Here is a 15507-nt window from a genome sequence, read left to right on the forward strand (position 1 = left end):
TACTTGTCAAAACCTCATGTAGCCCTGAGGCATCAAGGTCACATAGAGTCATATAGTCATATGGCACAGAAACAGACGCTTTGGTCCAACTCATCCATGCCAACCATATTTCCTAAACTAAACTAGTCCCATTTGCCTAGTTTGGCCCATAACCCTCTAAACCTTAGATAACAAGGTGTAGAGCTGGATGAACACAGCAGGCCAAGCTGCATCAGAGGAGCATGAAGGCAGATGCTTCAGGCCTAGACCCTTCTTCAGACGCTTTTCTGAACATTCTAAACATATTAAACAAACATATAGTATTCACATTTCATGAATCTTGAAGCATCACTCTGATTTTCATTTTGTACTGTATTCCTACATCACAAATCCCAAAGCATTGACATTATTCACAACAAAAACAGAAATTGCTGGAGACACTCTGCAATGTGGCAGCATCAGTGAGAGACCTAACATTTCGGATTTTGTGACTCCTCTTACGAAACCTGAGTGAGACCAGACTTGAAACATTAAGTGTCTGCAGTTCTTTGTTTTTTTCATGCTACTTAAATCCATTTAGAGCTATAAACATGATGTAATACACAATGTACATATGTATAAAGAAAATAATTAACAAACTTCAAACAGCAAACAGAGATAACAAGGTGTAGAGCTGGATGAACACAGCAGGCCAAGCAGCATCAGAGCAGCAGGAAAGCTGACGTTTTGGGTCTAGACCTTTCTTCAGAAATCATTTCTGAAGTAGGGTCTAGACCTGAAACGTCAGCTTTCCTGCTCCTCTGATGCTGCTTGGCCTCCTGTGTTAATCCAGCTCTACACCTTGTTATCTCAGATTCTCCAGCATTGGCAGTCCGCACTATCTCTGAATCAAACAGCAAACAGCCTGGATTGTCCTGTTAGCGTCAAAGCATCGAACAAAATCTGCTTTGTGTATAGGCAACAGTGGGAATTTTCTCCTTTTGCTGCAGCAAGTTCCTCAAATGGGACTGTTGTTAACAGCACCATGTGCCCTACTAACATCAAAGGCTGAAGCAGGATCCTTGATACCAGTCTGTACACAGAACAGACAAGAGAATATAAAGAAATGATCAAAGAATTTAAATAATAGTTAGGGAGACTCGCGACTCACTGCTGTAATGCATTGGAAGTGAAGCCCTCCTTTTCCCAGAGTCATCATAAAAGTTAAAGATTTTAAAATAATCCCCAGTTTACTTGCTTTTCCTGATTGATAAAAAGCACAGACAAGACTTCTGCCATAAACAAGAATTACTACTTAATACAAATAATTAGACTGTAGCTTCAGGTAAACAAATATGAACTATGGATCAGAGGTATAGATAGAGTGGACAGCCAGAGGCATTTTCCAAGGATAGACATAGCTATTATGAGGGGGCGTGGTTTTAAACTGAGCGGAGGGTGGATATGGGGAAGACGTCAGAGGTAGATTCTTTACTCAGAGAGTGGTCGGGCTGTGGAATGCATTGCCAGAGAGGGTAGTGAAATCGGCCTCATTAGGGGCATTTAAGTGGCAGTTTGATAGGCATATGGATTTATACGCCTAAGGTATATAGGTAGGGGTGGAAGTTAGATAGACCTTACGTTTAGGGTAAAGGTTCGGCACAACATCCTGAGCCAAAGGGCCTGTACTGTGCTGTACTGCTCTATGTTCTATGTTCCAGATGTATGACTTTACAAATTAAAACTCTCATCATCTTATGAGCTCCCCATTTTATACACACACACACAGATACACAAACAAATAGACAGAGGAAAATAGATGATAAGCAGAGGAAAACAGGGAGACAGTTCAGTAATCCCTATTCACAGGTTGCTGAGATGATTTTGATTCAAATGCTCGTCAGTAATTTTTTCTTCAGGTGATTCCATTATTTTGCAAGAGATTCAACATGTCTGCATCACTCAGGTGTCTGATTTGTTAGTTAAAAGTCACAGATTACATCAAATGCTGAAGAAAAGATGAACTGGTTGTTTTCGGGTGTAAAGTGGATTTTGACTGCAGAGAACAGAGAGATAGCTTCTGTGTTGGTGAGGATCAAAATATTTCTCCTGTCTTATTCCCAGTGCCTGGCTGTTCCGATTCCAGTCGTGGTGTTGGCAAGCAAAACAGTTTTTCCATCAATAACTGGCCTCAAATCCATAGAGTAATCACCAACATGTTGTCACCCGGCTGCATCTATACATAACCCTTTGGCTCCAATTCACCTGCAACCAGTTACAGCTTTTCAAATAACTGTTTCAGCAATGCTTGTCGTGAGTGTCTGGTTACTTGCTTTTGAAAACATGCATTAGAACACTGGCTTTAAAACTGTTATCTGTCATTATGGCCCACAATTTTAAAAAGCATTAAAATGAAAAGATACAATCTTTACACGATGGCAAAGATGAGCTATGAAATTAAATTATCAAGGAACATGAAAAATAGTTGACAAACATGCCAATAAAATAGAAAGTGTGTGATGAATATAGGGCCATGATGGGATAGACGCACAAGCTACAACAGAAAAATGACAGGAATATTAATTCATTAATTTTCCTTCTATATTTACCAATAAGGTTGGACAGGGTGAGGCAATGTTTAATGGTGAGGTGTGTCTCCAGCACTCTGGAGTCTTTCTCCATTTGAATAATATTCTGCTTTCCTATTCTTCCTGTCAAAATGGACAACCTCACCTTTTAGCATGTTGTACTGCATATGCTAGATGTTTTCCAACTCACTTGAATTGCTTATATTCTTTTACACATGCTTTGTATTTTCATTACAACTTACTTTCTACCAATGTTTTTATCAACTCATTTGGCTACAATACAGTTGATCCCCTACCAACTCATAAATATGGATCTTGAATTAGCACCAGCAGTAATCACCTTAACATCATGAGATCTTATCTTCTGCAGTAACATTTTGTTTGGCACCTTATCCCATACCATTTGTCAATCTAAATGCTGTACATCTACTGTTTTCCCTCTATCCACGCTGCTTATTACATCCTCAAAGAATTCTAAGCATGTTTTTCAAACACTGTTTCCTTTTCACAAAACCATGTTGACTCTGCCTGATTGTAGAATTTTCTAAAAACTCTGCTACTACCTCCTTCATAATGAATTCCAGCATTTTCCCAATGACAGATGCTAGATTAACTGGCCTGTAGTTTCTGCCATTCTGCTCTCTGTTCCCCTCCCCGTCACCCATTTCTCAAATAATGTTTTTACATTTTAGGAAGTTTTGCTAGCATGAAGTATTGTCTAGCTCTAAGATCAGAAATAGACAGTGGGAGTAAAGGGTAATTATTCAGAGTGAAAAAATGTAGGAAGTGAAGCTCCTCTGGGATCACTAACATTCAAAATTTGCATTAATTATTTGAATTTTAATATCCAACACTTTCTAAATTTGATATTGGCGCCATATTAGGCAATAGCCAATAATGAGCAGAACTGCAAGACATTTAAGGAGGAAACTAATAAACTTGCAGAATGGGCAGTCGTGAAATGAAATACAATGCCGAAAATGTGAGTTTAAATATTTTGTTCAGAAGAACGTATTACTTGGAATGTGCAAGCCTAAGAAGAACAAAGGAATTGCAGCGACAAATATTATTCACCACAAGTTGCATCCCTGGTGGGCAAGGCTATAGAGAAAATCAAACCAGGACTCAGATTTACTTATAGGGGCATAGAATAAAATGTATGGAGGTAACACTGAACTTTCTTGAACTTTGGTTAGATCACATTTGAAATACTGTGTGCAGCTGTGTGTTTAAAGAAAGGATTAGAGGCAGAGAAGATTTACAAGGAAGACAGCAGAAATGCATAGATTTACGTATCAGAGATGGATTGGCAGACCGGTTCTCAAACTGGAGTTGTAAAACTGATTAGAGGTTTTGATCAAATAGATGAAGAGGGAAGAGCATAACCCAAAGCTGTCGATATAACAGTCTCAAAGAAATCTAGCCTGCAATTCAAGAGAAACTTCTTCGCACAGATTAGGGAGAATGAGGAACTGGCTCCGACAAAGTGAGTGTTATTGATACATCTCTGGTAGAGCTAGACTGCCCAAATTTCCTTCTTCCCCACCCAAAGGTGTGAAGTACTATTCCTGTCATGCACGCATTTTTAGCACAGTTATCTTCAAGGGTTTGGCTATCTTTTGATTACTCAGTTCCGAAAACTGTGCGCCCCTTTCCCTTTGCCTTTGCCTAATTTTAAAATTTTAACTTGAGTTCTGCAAGAAATGCCAGTGTTAATTGAGAGAACTTTACAGTAAGTGCTGACTTAAAGTTGTGGTTGCATTCCTGAAGATCACAACTGAAGTGAGCTACGAGTTCAACAAGAATCAAGTCAGACATTTTTTTTGCCTAAAAACAAAGAGTGTACAAGTGCATGTACAATACTGTGCATTCCTAGCCGAACGAACCTGCAAACTAAAATGCCTGCTCGGAGTTATTTCAATCAATCTGTTTGAACATGTTATGACGTGGCAAGTGGGACTTGAACCTCTAGACCCTGTGGCTAGAGGAAGGGGCAGTACCATCACACTACAAGACCCTTTCTTTTAATTCTACCAGCTGTTGTAGTGGGATTAGAGCATCCCTATATCATTAACCTAATCTTTGAATTACAACACTGCTAATTCCTAAAGTAGTTTTCCTAGTGCTGTTAGGAGGAGTTTAAACTAGTCTAGCAAGGGGAGGGAGCACAGAAAATTGATGAAACAGAGACACATCATGCTGTAGCAAAGGCAGCAAGCCACAGTGAACTCAACTATGTTGAGTATCAAGAGAGTAAGGCAAAGCTGGATGGTCTTCAATGCTAGGAGCAGAACAGGTTAGACTGATGAGTTAAAGGCAGGATTGACACATGGAAGTATGACATTGTTGCCATCAGAAAAACATGTTTGAAGGAAGGGCTGGACTGGCAACTTATCATTCCAGGATATAGGATCTTTAGGTGAGACAGAAGAGGGTGTAAAAAGGGTGGTGGTGGTGCTGCACTATTAATGAAAAAGCCAATTACTAGGATAAGGAGAGATGATATCTTGGAAGGGCCTTCAAACGAGGTTTTGTGGATGGAATTTAGGAACGTGCCATTTTACTGGGAGTGTATTATTGGCCCTGAAAGAGTTTCAATTTCCCAATATAAATTGGGATAGTCATAGTGTTAAAAGGGTTTAGAAGTTGTGAATTTCTTGATGTATCCAGGACGGTTTTTTGTACCAATGTATAGAAAGCCCAACAAGGGGCAGCGCAGTACTGGATGTGGTTCTGGAGAAAAAAACCTGGGAGCCAGGGAACATTTTAGCGACCCAACATGGTACAGTTCAAATTTGTTCTCGTAAATTATAAAGATAGCCTTCAAAAGATGGCTTTAAATTGGGCAAGTCAGATTTTATTAAAATAAAGCAGAATCTGGCCAGAGTTGATGGAGTGGAGCTCCTTGTGGGTAAGTCCACAACAGAGCAATGAGGAATATTCAAAAAGCTGGGAAGAGTACAGATCCAATATGTACCCTTTTGAGGGAAATGTAGGAGTAATAATTTCAGAAAAGCCTGATGTCAGGATGACTCAGGACTGGATGAAGAAAAAGCACAGGATGACTCAGCAGTTAGCACTGCTGCCTCACAGTGTCAGGAAGCCGGGTTCAGTCCCAGCCTCGGGCGATTGTCTGTGTGGAGTTTGTTTTATTCTCTCCGTGTCTGTATGGGACTGCTCCAGGTTCCTCTCTTACTTCAAAGATGTGCAGGTTAGGTGGATTAGCCATGCTAAATTGCCCATAGCATCCAGGGATGTGTAGTTGACGTGAATTAGCCATGGAAAATACAGAGTTACGGGGACAGGTAAGAGGGGTGAGTCTGGGTGGGATGCTTTTCAGAGAGTCAGTGTGTGGACTTGTTGGGATGAATGGCTTGTTTTCACACTGTAGAGATTCTATGATTAAAAAATGTCCAAAGGCTGCATTTCAGCCAAGCAATTAGTAATGTAAAAAGTGGACGTGGAAAAGGATTTATAAACAGGATTTCGGGAAAATCCTAAAATAGTTTATAAATAGATAAAAGGAAGAGGTTAACCAGGGAAAGAGCAGGGCCCATTAGGACCCACCTGCCGTGAAGCCAAAGGATATGGAAGTGTTTTAAATGAATACTTCTGTTCAGTCCTCACTGACAAAGGAGGATGTAGGTACAGAATTCAGAAAAAGGGCCCGCAAGGAACTTGCACATTTTGACGTAGGAGATGAGGAGGTATTGGACACTCTTTCAGGCTTTAAAAGAAGAGGACAAACCCCTGGCCTGAATGACTTGCATCCCAGGCTGTTGAGGGAGGTGAGGCAGGAAGTTGCAGAGGCTCTGACACAAATTTTTAAAAGCTCTCTGCCCACAGGGAAGTGCCAGAGGACTGGGGGACAGCTAATGTAGTTCCGCTTTTCAAGAAGGGTGGTAGAGATGAACCAGGAAATTAAAGACCGGTGAGTCTCATGTCAGGGATAGGGAAATTTTTGGAGAAAATTTTGAAGGAGTGAAATAATACCAACTTGGAAAGGTATGGGTTAATTAGGCATAGTGAGCATGGCTTTGGCAGAGATCATGCCTAACAAATTCTTGTTAGAATTTCTTGAAATTGTGATCAAGTGTGTGGATGAGGGGAGTTCAGTTGATGTAGTGTATATGCATTTTAGCAAAGCTTTCGACTAGATTCCACATGGAAGACTAATTGAAATTATTAAAGCACATGGAATTGAGGGAAACTTAGTGAAGTGGATCAGAAACTAGATTAGGACACAAAGGGCTGTGGTAGAATGCTGTTCCAATGACTGGAGGCTGGTATCCAGCCGTATACCACGAAGGTCAGTACTGGGACCTTTATTGTGTTTTATGTACATAAATTGTATAGATAAAAATACGGGGGGAGTCTTCAGCCAATTTGCAGACAACACCAAGATGTTTAGAGTGGTTAATACTGAAGAAGACTGTTATAGGTTACAGAAAAATATGGGTTGGTCAGATGGGCAGTGCAGTGGCAGATGGTATTTAGCCCTGATAAGTGCAGAGTGATGCACTTTGGCAGAGGAAACAAAATGAGGGAGTATTTAATGAGTAGCAGGACATTGGGTAGCTAAGAGGAACAGAGGGTTCTTATTCATGCCGTCCTGAAGTCAGCAAAGTATGTGAATACTTTGTTAAATGAATACGATAGTTAAGAAAGCAAATGGGACCTTTGCTTTCATTTGTTGTGTCACAGAGTATAAGACCAAAGAGGAAATGTTAGAGTGTATGGATCATTGGTCAGGCCATAGTTGGCGTACTGGGTGCAATTTTAGCAATATGACAACGCTAAAAGTGGTTTAGAGCAGGTTCATCAGGATATCGCATGGTAGGGAGAATTTGAGAATAAGGAGAGACTGAATAATCTTGGATTATTTTCTTTGGAGCAAAGACTGGAGGGAGACAAGATTATGATGGGTAGAACATAGAACAATACAGCGCAGAACAGGCCCTTCAGCCCTCGATGTTGTGCTGACTTGTGAACTAATCTAAGCCCATCCTCCTGCACTATCCCATCATCATCCATATGCTTATCCAAAGATTGTTTAAATACCCCTAATGTGGAGGGACCACTCTCTCCGTGACTCTTTTGTCTGCTCCACACTCCCCTCCACCCCACCATACCCAGCACTTTCCCCTGCAACCTCAGGAAGTGCTACACTTGCCCCCACACCTCCTCCTTCACCCCCATCCCAGGCCCCAAGATGGACAGATTGGAGAGAGCAGTTATTCCCCTTGATTGAGAGGGTAGAATTTTAGGGTAAGGAGAAGGGGATTCAGAGGAGATTTCAGAAAAAAAAACTCCTTCACTCGGTGGGTGATGTGAGTCTGGAATATACTGCCAAGGAAAATAATGGAGGCTGGAAACCTTACAACCTTTAAAAATATTTGGATGAGCATTTCAAATATGACATTCGAGGAAAGGGACAAGTGCAGGAAATAGGGATTAACGCACCTTTATAGTGTTAGTTATGTTAGTTGGTGCAGATTCAATGGGTGAAGGGCCCTTGCTGTATGAAATTATGCATCAGTGTACTCTCAGTATAATGGCTGGCTTGCCATAATCATATAACCTGTACGTGTAAGTGTCTTTGTGTACAATATGTAGCTGCATTTAACTCCAAATCACCAGAACAAAAGAACTGCAAGGTAGCATACCTCCTATTCGACACAGAATTTTAAAAATACATTGAAATGGTACCTGTCTTTTGAGATTGACCACACTCCATCCATGGCAAAAGTTACTGAGTGCAACGAGTTAGTTGGTGTAAGACGCTGCAGAGTTCATACTTCAACCAAATTTTGCCACGAGATGCAGACCTTCAGTATAAACTCAGAAATACAGTCAAAGGGAAGGAGCATTTCAGTAGCAAAGTTGAAGAAGAAAAAAACAAAGCAGGGTTGAGAGATTAATGGTGTGGCATGCTGCAAGGCAAGGGTGGGCAGTTGAGGAGGGAATCAAAGATAGGAAGGCAGCAAGGTGTAGGTAACTGCGGAAGGAAGGCTGAGAAGGATATGTGAAGGGGAGGTAGTGACATTAAATTGAAAATCGCTGGATAGTTTGAGAAATCAGGCCTAAAAAATAAAACATGTTAAAACTGAACACTGTACGCCAGCTATGGCCTGACCAATGCTCCATACGTGCCAACATTACCTCTTTGCTCTTATACTCTATGACACGCCTCATGAAAGCAAAGGTCCCATTTGCTTTCTTAACTATCATATTCACATACTTTGCTGACTTCAGAACTGTATGAATAAGAACCCTCTGTTCCGGTCAGCTACCCAAAATCCTGCTATTCAATAAATACTCCCTCATCTTGTTTCCTGTTCCAATCATATTAAGCAAAATAACCTGAAGTGATTTACTGTACTCTGTGTCTAACACCGTGATGTACAATCCCTAGGAGAGTTTGATGGGGACATCGGAATCCAGAATCTTACAGAATCATAGAGTTATGTTCTTGTTGAAATAGAGATAGTAAGAACTGCAGATGCTGGAGTCAGGGATAACACAATGTGGAGATGGAGGAACATAGCAGGCCAGGCAGCATCAGAGATGCAGGAAAGTTGATGTTTCGGGTCAGGACCCTTCTTCAGAAATGGAGCGGGGAGAGGGAGCTCAGGAGTAAATAGAGGAGGGGTGGGGCTGGGGAAGGTAGGTGAGATGGTGATAGGTGAGTGAAGGTCAGGAGTGGTGGGGCTTGGTTAGTGAAGTGGGAGAGAAGATTTCACCAGTATTAAAATCTCCCCACCGCCGGCCTCATCCCTTGTCCAACCCTCCCTCTCATCCCTGCCTCCTTGACCTGACACAACTTGTCCATCTTCTCTCCCACCTATCCGCCCCTCCCACAACACTGACATTCAGAGAACATTGACATGGTAGATGCTGATGGGGTGTTTCCACTCATTGAGGAATCTGTAACACTGGGGTAGATATTTAAAATAAGGCTCTCCCATTTAAGATGGAGGTGAGGAGGGTCATTAATCTTTGGAATTTTCTTCCCTGGAGAGTGGTGAAGGCTGGGTTATTGATTATATTCAAGCAAGCATTAGAGATATTTTTGACAAAAGTGTTCAGAGTTAAGGAGAACAGGCAGGAAAGTGGAATTAACCACAAGCAAATTATCCTCAATCTTACTGAAAAGTGTAAAAGGGTTGATGCTAGGTGGTTACCCCTTCTCCTTGCTATATTGATTATATAAGATACAATTTTATGTAATTAGAAGCTTAGCCTCATTAATTAATATCGGTTCATTTTTACAGGTTGGATGAAGATGGAAAGGTGCTGACTCCCGAGGAACTTCTGTACAGAGTGAGTGATGGAATAGTAGGAGGAGTACGGGATTGGAGGGGTGGCGAGGGCAGAGTCAGTGGTGGAGGGTTGTGGTGAACAGGCGATGCAGAATGTGAGTGACAGAGTGCAAAGGGTGGGGGATGTGGGGTGAGGAGATTTGAGTGATGGAGTGTGGGGTTTACAGGTTGGGGAATGTGAGTGATGGAATTGGGGGGACACAGGATACAATAATGAACTTGGAAAGAGAAGACGTGACAGAAAATGTAAGTGATAGAGTGAGGGCCATGTGGGATGGAGGAAGTCAGTTATGAAGTGAGAGTGCAATATGGTACAGCGGAGGTGACTATTTAAGTGGGACAGGCATTATGCAGGTCGGGATGAGTGCTTGAGTTAGGCAGTGGGAATGAAGGGATTGGAAGTGAGAAACAAAGCCAATGAGGAAGCTGTTCAGTTGAGGGATTGACAGGGGAGATAAGAATGAGTACTGAAGTGGGATTGGATGTGTGTGCAAAGTGAATGAAAACTAATCACTGTGGTTGGGACTAAGTGGAGAAATACTTCAGGGCCATTGGAAGAATCTAAGAACCAGGGTGGAAAATGAACCAATAGGTACAAGAGCAGGTCAGATTTTAGGAATAATTTTTCATTCATTCATGGAATCTGATGAGAATGGTTACATGGTTGCCATTAGTTTAGCTTTTTGTTCCACATTGTTACCGAGTTCAAATTCCACCATCTGTCATAATGGGATTTATGCCCGTGTACCGCGTACTTTAACCTAGGGTTCTGGAATACTAGTCAAGTGACAATAACCAACATATCACTGCTTTCCCATAATTTGCAGTAAGCTTCTCAGCTCCTGACTCCCCAACGCCTGCATTATCTAGAAGACACAGGTCAAGAGGGTGACAGAATACTCATCATTTACCTGGATGAGTGCAGCTTCATCAGCACTTGAGAAGCTTGACATCTTCCAGGATAAAACAGCCACTAAATCACCTACAACATCCATACCCTCCATCATTAATTCACAGTAATAACACTGTGTACCATTTACAAAATGCTCTGCAGTAATTCACCAAAGCTCCACTAATAGCACTTTCCAATCCCACAATGTTTCACATTCGGAAGGACAAGGGCAGCAGATACATGGGGACACCACCAGCTACAATTTCTCCTTGTACTCATGCACCATCCTGACTTGGATTAAAGTGCTGTTCATACACTGTCACTGGATCAAGATCCTGAAACTCCATTCCTAGCAAAACTGCGGGTATCCTGACTCCATATACTCTCCATTGTTTCAAAAGGCAGCTCGTCAATGCCTTGTCCAGGGAAATTAAGGATGGGCAATAATTGCTGGGTTGGGAAATGAGGCGTCAGGTCCCAACAGGCTGATGGCAGATTCAGCAGTGGACGAGGGGTTAGATGATAGCGCATCAGGTCCTGGAGGAGAGAGAAGATGGCTCAAAGGCGAGAGGGAGTGCCGGACGCAGGGGGAGTGGAATGTTTCGGGTCCACAATGAGGGCTACAGGGAAGGGGTAGGCAATGAATTCAGTAATCAGACTGCTGAATGGATCCCTCTAATTTCAAATCTAATGTTGATCTTGCTTTGCGTACCTCCTGTGCATCTTAACCTTGTATGTCTCGCTCTGTCTAAGTACCCTACGACCTAAATATCCTTGTTTGCTAGGATCTACCTGTACTGTTCACAAAACAAAACTTTTTATTTTACTTAGGTACATGTGACAGCAATTAATCAAACCAAATCAGTGTAAAGGGTATTGAGGTAGCCACAGGTGTAGAGTGGAGCTTAGTTTCCAGATGAAGAAGAGGGCATCAGATCAGGCTCTGTGGTGTTATAGGTGTGGGGGAGATGTAATTGGGAAGAGAGGGGTGCATGTATGGTAAGATTTGTGTCAGATTAATACTTATCCAGGAGTTGGACTCGGATTTTAATGTCTAACTTTTCCTGAGTAACTATTTACTTAACTGCAGTGGGACTGTCCTAATTCTCTAATATATGTAGAGACATTAATGTGTTTCAGGGAGGAAAATCTGCAGCCCTGACATGGTCAGGCATGTATGACTATGTCAGACTGTTGCTTGACTAATCTGTGAGATAGCTCTTCCAATTTTAGCACTAGCCCCCAGGTGTTAGTGAGGAGTACTTTGCAAGATCAGCTGTGCTGTTTCTGCCATAGACATGGTCAGGCATGTATGTCATTCCAGATGCACAGCAATGTGGTTAACTCTCACTTGCCGTCTGAAATGGCCAAACAAGCCATTGGGTTGTACCAATCACTACAAAGTTTCAAAGAAATGGAACTGGACTAATCAGCTGACATCGACCTAGGTACCGGTAAAGTCTATGGCAGAAACAGCACAGCTGATCTTGCAAAGTACTCCTCACGAACACCTGGGGGCTAGTGCTAAAATTGGGAGAGCTATCTCACAGATTAGTCAAGCAACAGTCTGACATAGTCATATTCACTGAACCATCCTTTACCAGGATGTTGCCTGGTATGGAGGGAGGCCTTATGAGGAAAGGCTGAGGGACTTGAGGCTGTTTTCATTAGAGAGAAGAAGGTTAAGAGGTGACCTAATAGAGACATGCAGGATGATCAGAGGCTTAGATAGGTTGGACAGTGAGAGCCTTTTTCCTCTGATGGAGAAGACTAGCATGAGGAGACGTACCTTTAAATTGAGGGGTGATAGATATAGGACAGATGTCAGAGGTAGGTTCTTTACTCAGAGAGTAGTGAGGGCGTGAAATGCCCTGCCTGCAACAGTAGTAGACTCGCTAACTTTAAGGGCATTGAAATGGGTCATTGGATAAACATATGGATAGTAATGGAATAGTGTAGCTTAGATGGGCTTCAATTTGGTTTCATAGGTCGGCACAAAATCGAGGGCCGAAGGGCCTGTACTGTGCTGTAGTGTTCTATGTTCTATACCTTACAGACGATGTAGACACCACAATCACCATCCCTCGATTTGACCTGTCTCATTGGCAAGACAGACTCAGCAGAGGTAACGACACAGTGGTACATAGTCAGAAGGGCGTTACTCGGGAGTCCTCAACATTGACTTCGGACCCTATGACGTCTCATGACTTCAGGGTAAACATGGGCAAGGAAACCTCTGCTGTTTATCACATGCTGTCTTCTCTCAGCAGATGACTCGGTGCCTCCCCATGTTGAACAACACTTACAGGGAGCACTGAGGACTGCAAGGACACAAAATGTACTTGGTGGGGGATTTCAACGTCCACCACCAAGAGTGGCTCGGCAGCAACAGTACTGATCAAGCTGGTTGGGATCTACACAGCGTTGCTACTAGACTGGATCTGTGACAGATGGTAAGGGAATTAACAAGAGGGAAAAACAAACTTGACCTCCTCCTTACCGACCTGTCAGCTGCAGATGCATCGGTCAAAAACAGTATCGGTAAAAGTAACCACCGCACAGTCCTTGTGGAGATGAATTCCAGCTTTCACTTTGAGAATAGCCTTCATTGTGTTGTATACCACTATCACTGTGCTAAATGGGGCAGACTTCGAACAGAGCTAGCAACTCAAGGCTAGACATCCATGAGGCGCAGTGGACCATCAACAGCAGCAGAACTGTACTCCAGTACAATCTGTAATGACGTGGCCCAGCATACTCCTCCTCCCCCATTCAACCATTACCATCAAGCCAGCAGATCAACCCTGGTTCAATGGAGAGTACAGAAGGGCATGTCAGAAGGAGCACCAGACATACCTGAAGATGAGGTGTCAACCTGGTGAAGCCATCAAACAGAACTAATTGCATCCCAAAATGCCTAAGCAGCAAGTGAAAAACAGAGCTAAGTGATCCCACAACAAACAGATCAGATCTAAATTTTGCAGTATTGCCACATCCAGTCGTGAATGGTAGTGGTCAATTTAATAACTCACTGGAGGATTGGCTCCAAAAATATCCCCATCCTCAATGATAGAAGAGCCCAGCTCACCAGTGCGAAAGATAAGGACGAAGCTTTCGCAGCAACCTTCAGGCAGAAATGCTAAGTGGATCATCCATCTCAGCCTCCTCCAGTGGTCTCTAGCATTGCAGATACCAGCCTTCAGCCAATTCTATTTACTCAATCTGATATCAATAAACATTTGGAGACACTGGATGCTTCAAAGGCTACCAGCCCTGACAACATTCCGGCAATAGTACTGAAGACTTGTGCTTCAGAACTTTCCACTCCCCAAACTAACCTGACAATGTGGAAAATTGCTCTGGCATGTCTTATACATAAAAAGCAGAACTGATCCACACCAGCCAATTACCACCCCATCAGTCTATTCTTGATTGTCAGCAGAGTGATGGAAGGTGTCATTAACAGTAGTATCAAGCAGCACCTGCTCAGCTAAAACCTGCTCAATGATATCTAGTTTGGGTTTCCCGGGGCCACTCAGCTCCTAGCCTCATTGCAGCCCTGGTTCAAACATAGATAAAAAAGCTAAATTCCTGAGGTGAGTTGAGAGTGACAGTCCTTGACATTAAAGGCTGCATTCGACCGGGTGTGGCATCAAGGACCTGGCAAGACTGGTATCAATGGATATCAAGGGCAAACACTGGTGGTTAGAGTCATACCTGACACAATGGAAGATAATCGTGGTTGTTGGAAGTCAGACAGCTCAGCTCCAGAACACTTCTGCAGGAGTTCCTCAGGGTAGTGTCCTAGGCCCAACCATCTTCAGCTTCTTCACCAATAACCTGCCCTCCATCATATGGTCAGAAGCGGGGATGTTCACCCATGATCGCACAATGTTCAGCACCATTCGTGACTCCTCAGATACTGAAGCAGTCCATGTTCAAATGCAGCAGTATCTGGATAATTTCCCAGTGGGCTTGGGCTGACAAGTGGCAAGTAACATTCATGCCACACAAATGCCAGGCTATGTCCATCGTCAATAAGAGACAATCTAGCCACCATCCCTTGACATTCAATGGTGTTACCACCACTGAATTCCCCACTATTAATATCCTGAGTGTTATCATTGATCAGAAACTCAACTGGACTCACCACATGAACATATTGGCTACAAGAGCAGGTCAGATGCTAGGAATCACCTTTGCACTCTGCAAAATCTGCCCACCACCTGTCCAATACCCACAATGCACAAGTCAGGAGTGTGCTGGAATACTCCCCACTTCCCTGGATGAGTCCAGCTCCAACAACACTCCAGCCTGCATGATTGGAATTATATCCGCAAGCACCCACTCCCTTCACCACCATCGCTTGGAAGTAGCAATGTGTCCTATCTACAACATACACTGCAGAAATTCACCAAAGATTCTCTAACAGCACCTTCTAAGCCCACAACCAGATCTATCCAGAAGGATAAAGGCAGCTGATACATGGGAATATTACTACCTGCAAGTTCTTCTCCAAGCCACTGACCATCCTGACTAGGAAATATATCACCATTTCTTGACTGTCACTGGGTCAAACTCCTGAAATTCCCTCCCTAATTGAATTACGGATCAGCCCACAACAGGTGGACTGCAGCGGTTCAGGAAGACAGCTCACCACCACCTTCTCAAGGGCAACTAGGGACAGACAATAAATGCTAGCCTTCCAATGATGCCCACATCCCACAAATGAATAAATGACAATGAA

At 42.8% G+C, this 15507-nt stretch overlaps 1 protein-coding gene across 2 annotated transcripts in view; it reads left to right on the forward strand.

The window, feature by feature from the left end:
• The window catches only part of sgsm3 (small G protein signaling modulator 3), a 195703-nt gene that overhangs the window by 157346 nt on the left and 22850 nt on the right, over window positions 1-15507 (forward strand). For both annotated transcript variants that reach the window (XM_048521343.2, XM_048521344.2), the window contains exon 19: window positions 9821-9869. In XM_048521343.2, the coding sequence (XP_048377300.1) occupies window positions 9821-9869 (49 nt within the window). The remainder of the gene's footprint in view (window positions 1-9820; window positions 9870-15507) is intronic.

Source organism: Stegostoma tigrinum, chromosome 38 (genome assembly GCF_030684315.1).
Source record: "Stegostoma tigrinum isolate sSteTig4 chromosome 38, sSteTig4.hap1, whole genome shotgun sequence".
NCBI lineage: Eukaryota > Metazoa > Chordata > Chondrichthyes > Orectolobiformes > Stegostomatidae > Stegostoma > Stegostoma tigrinum.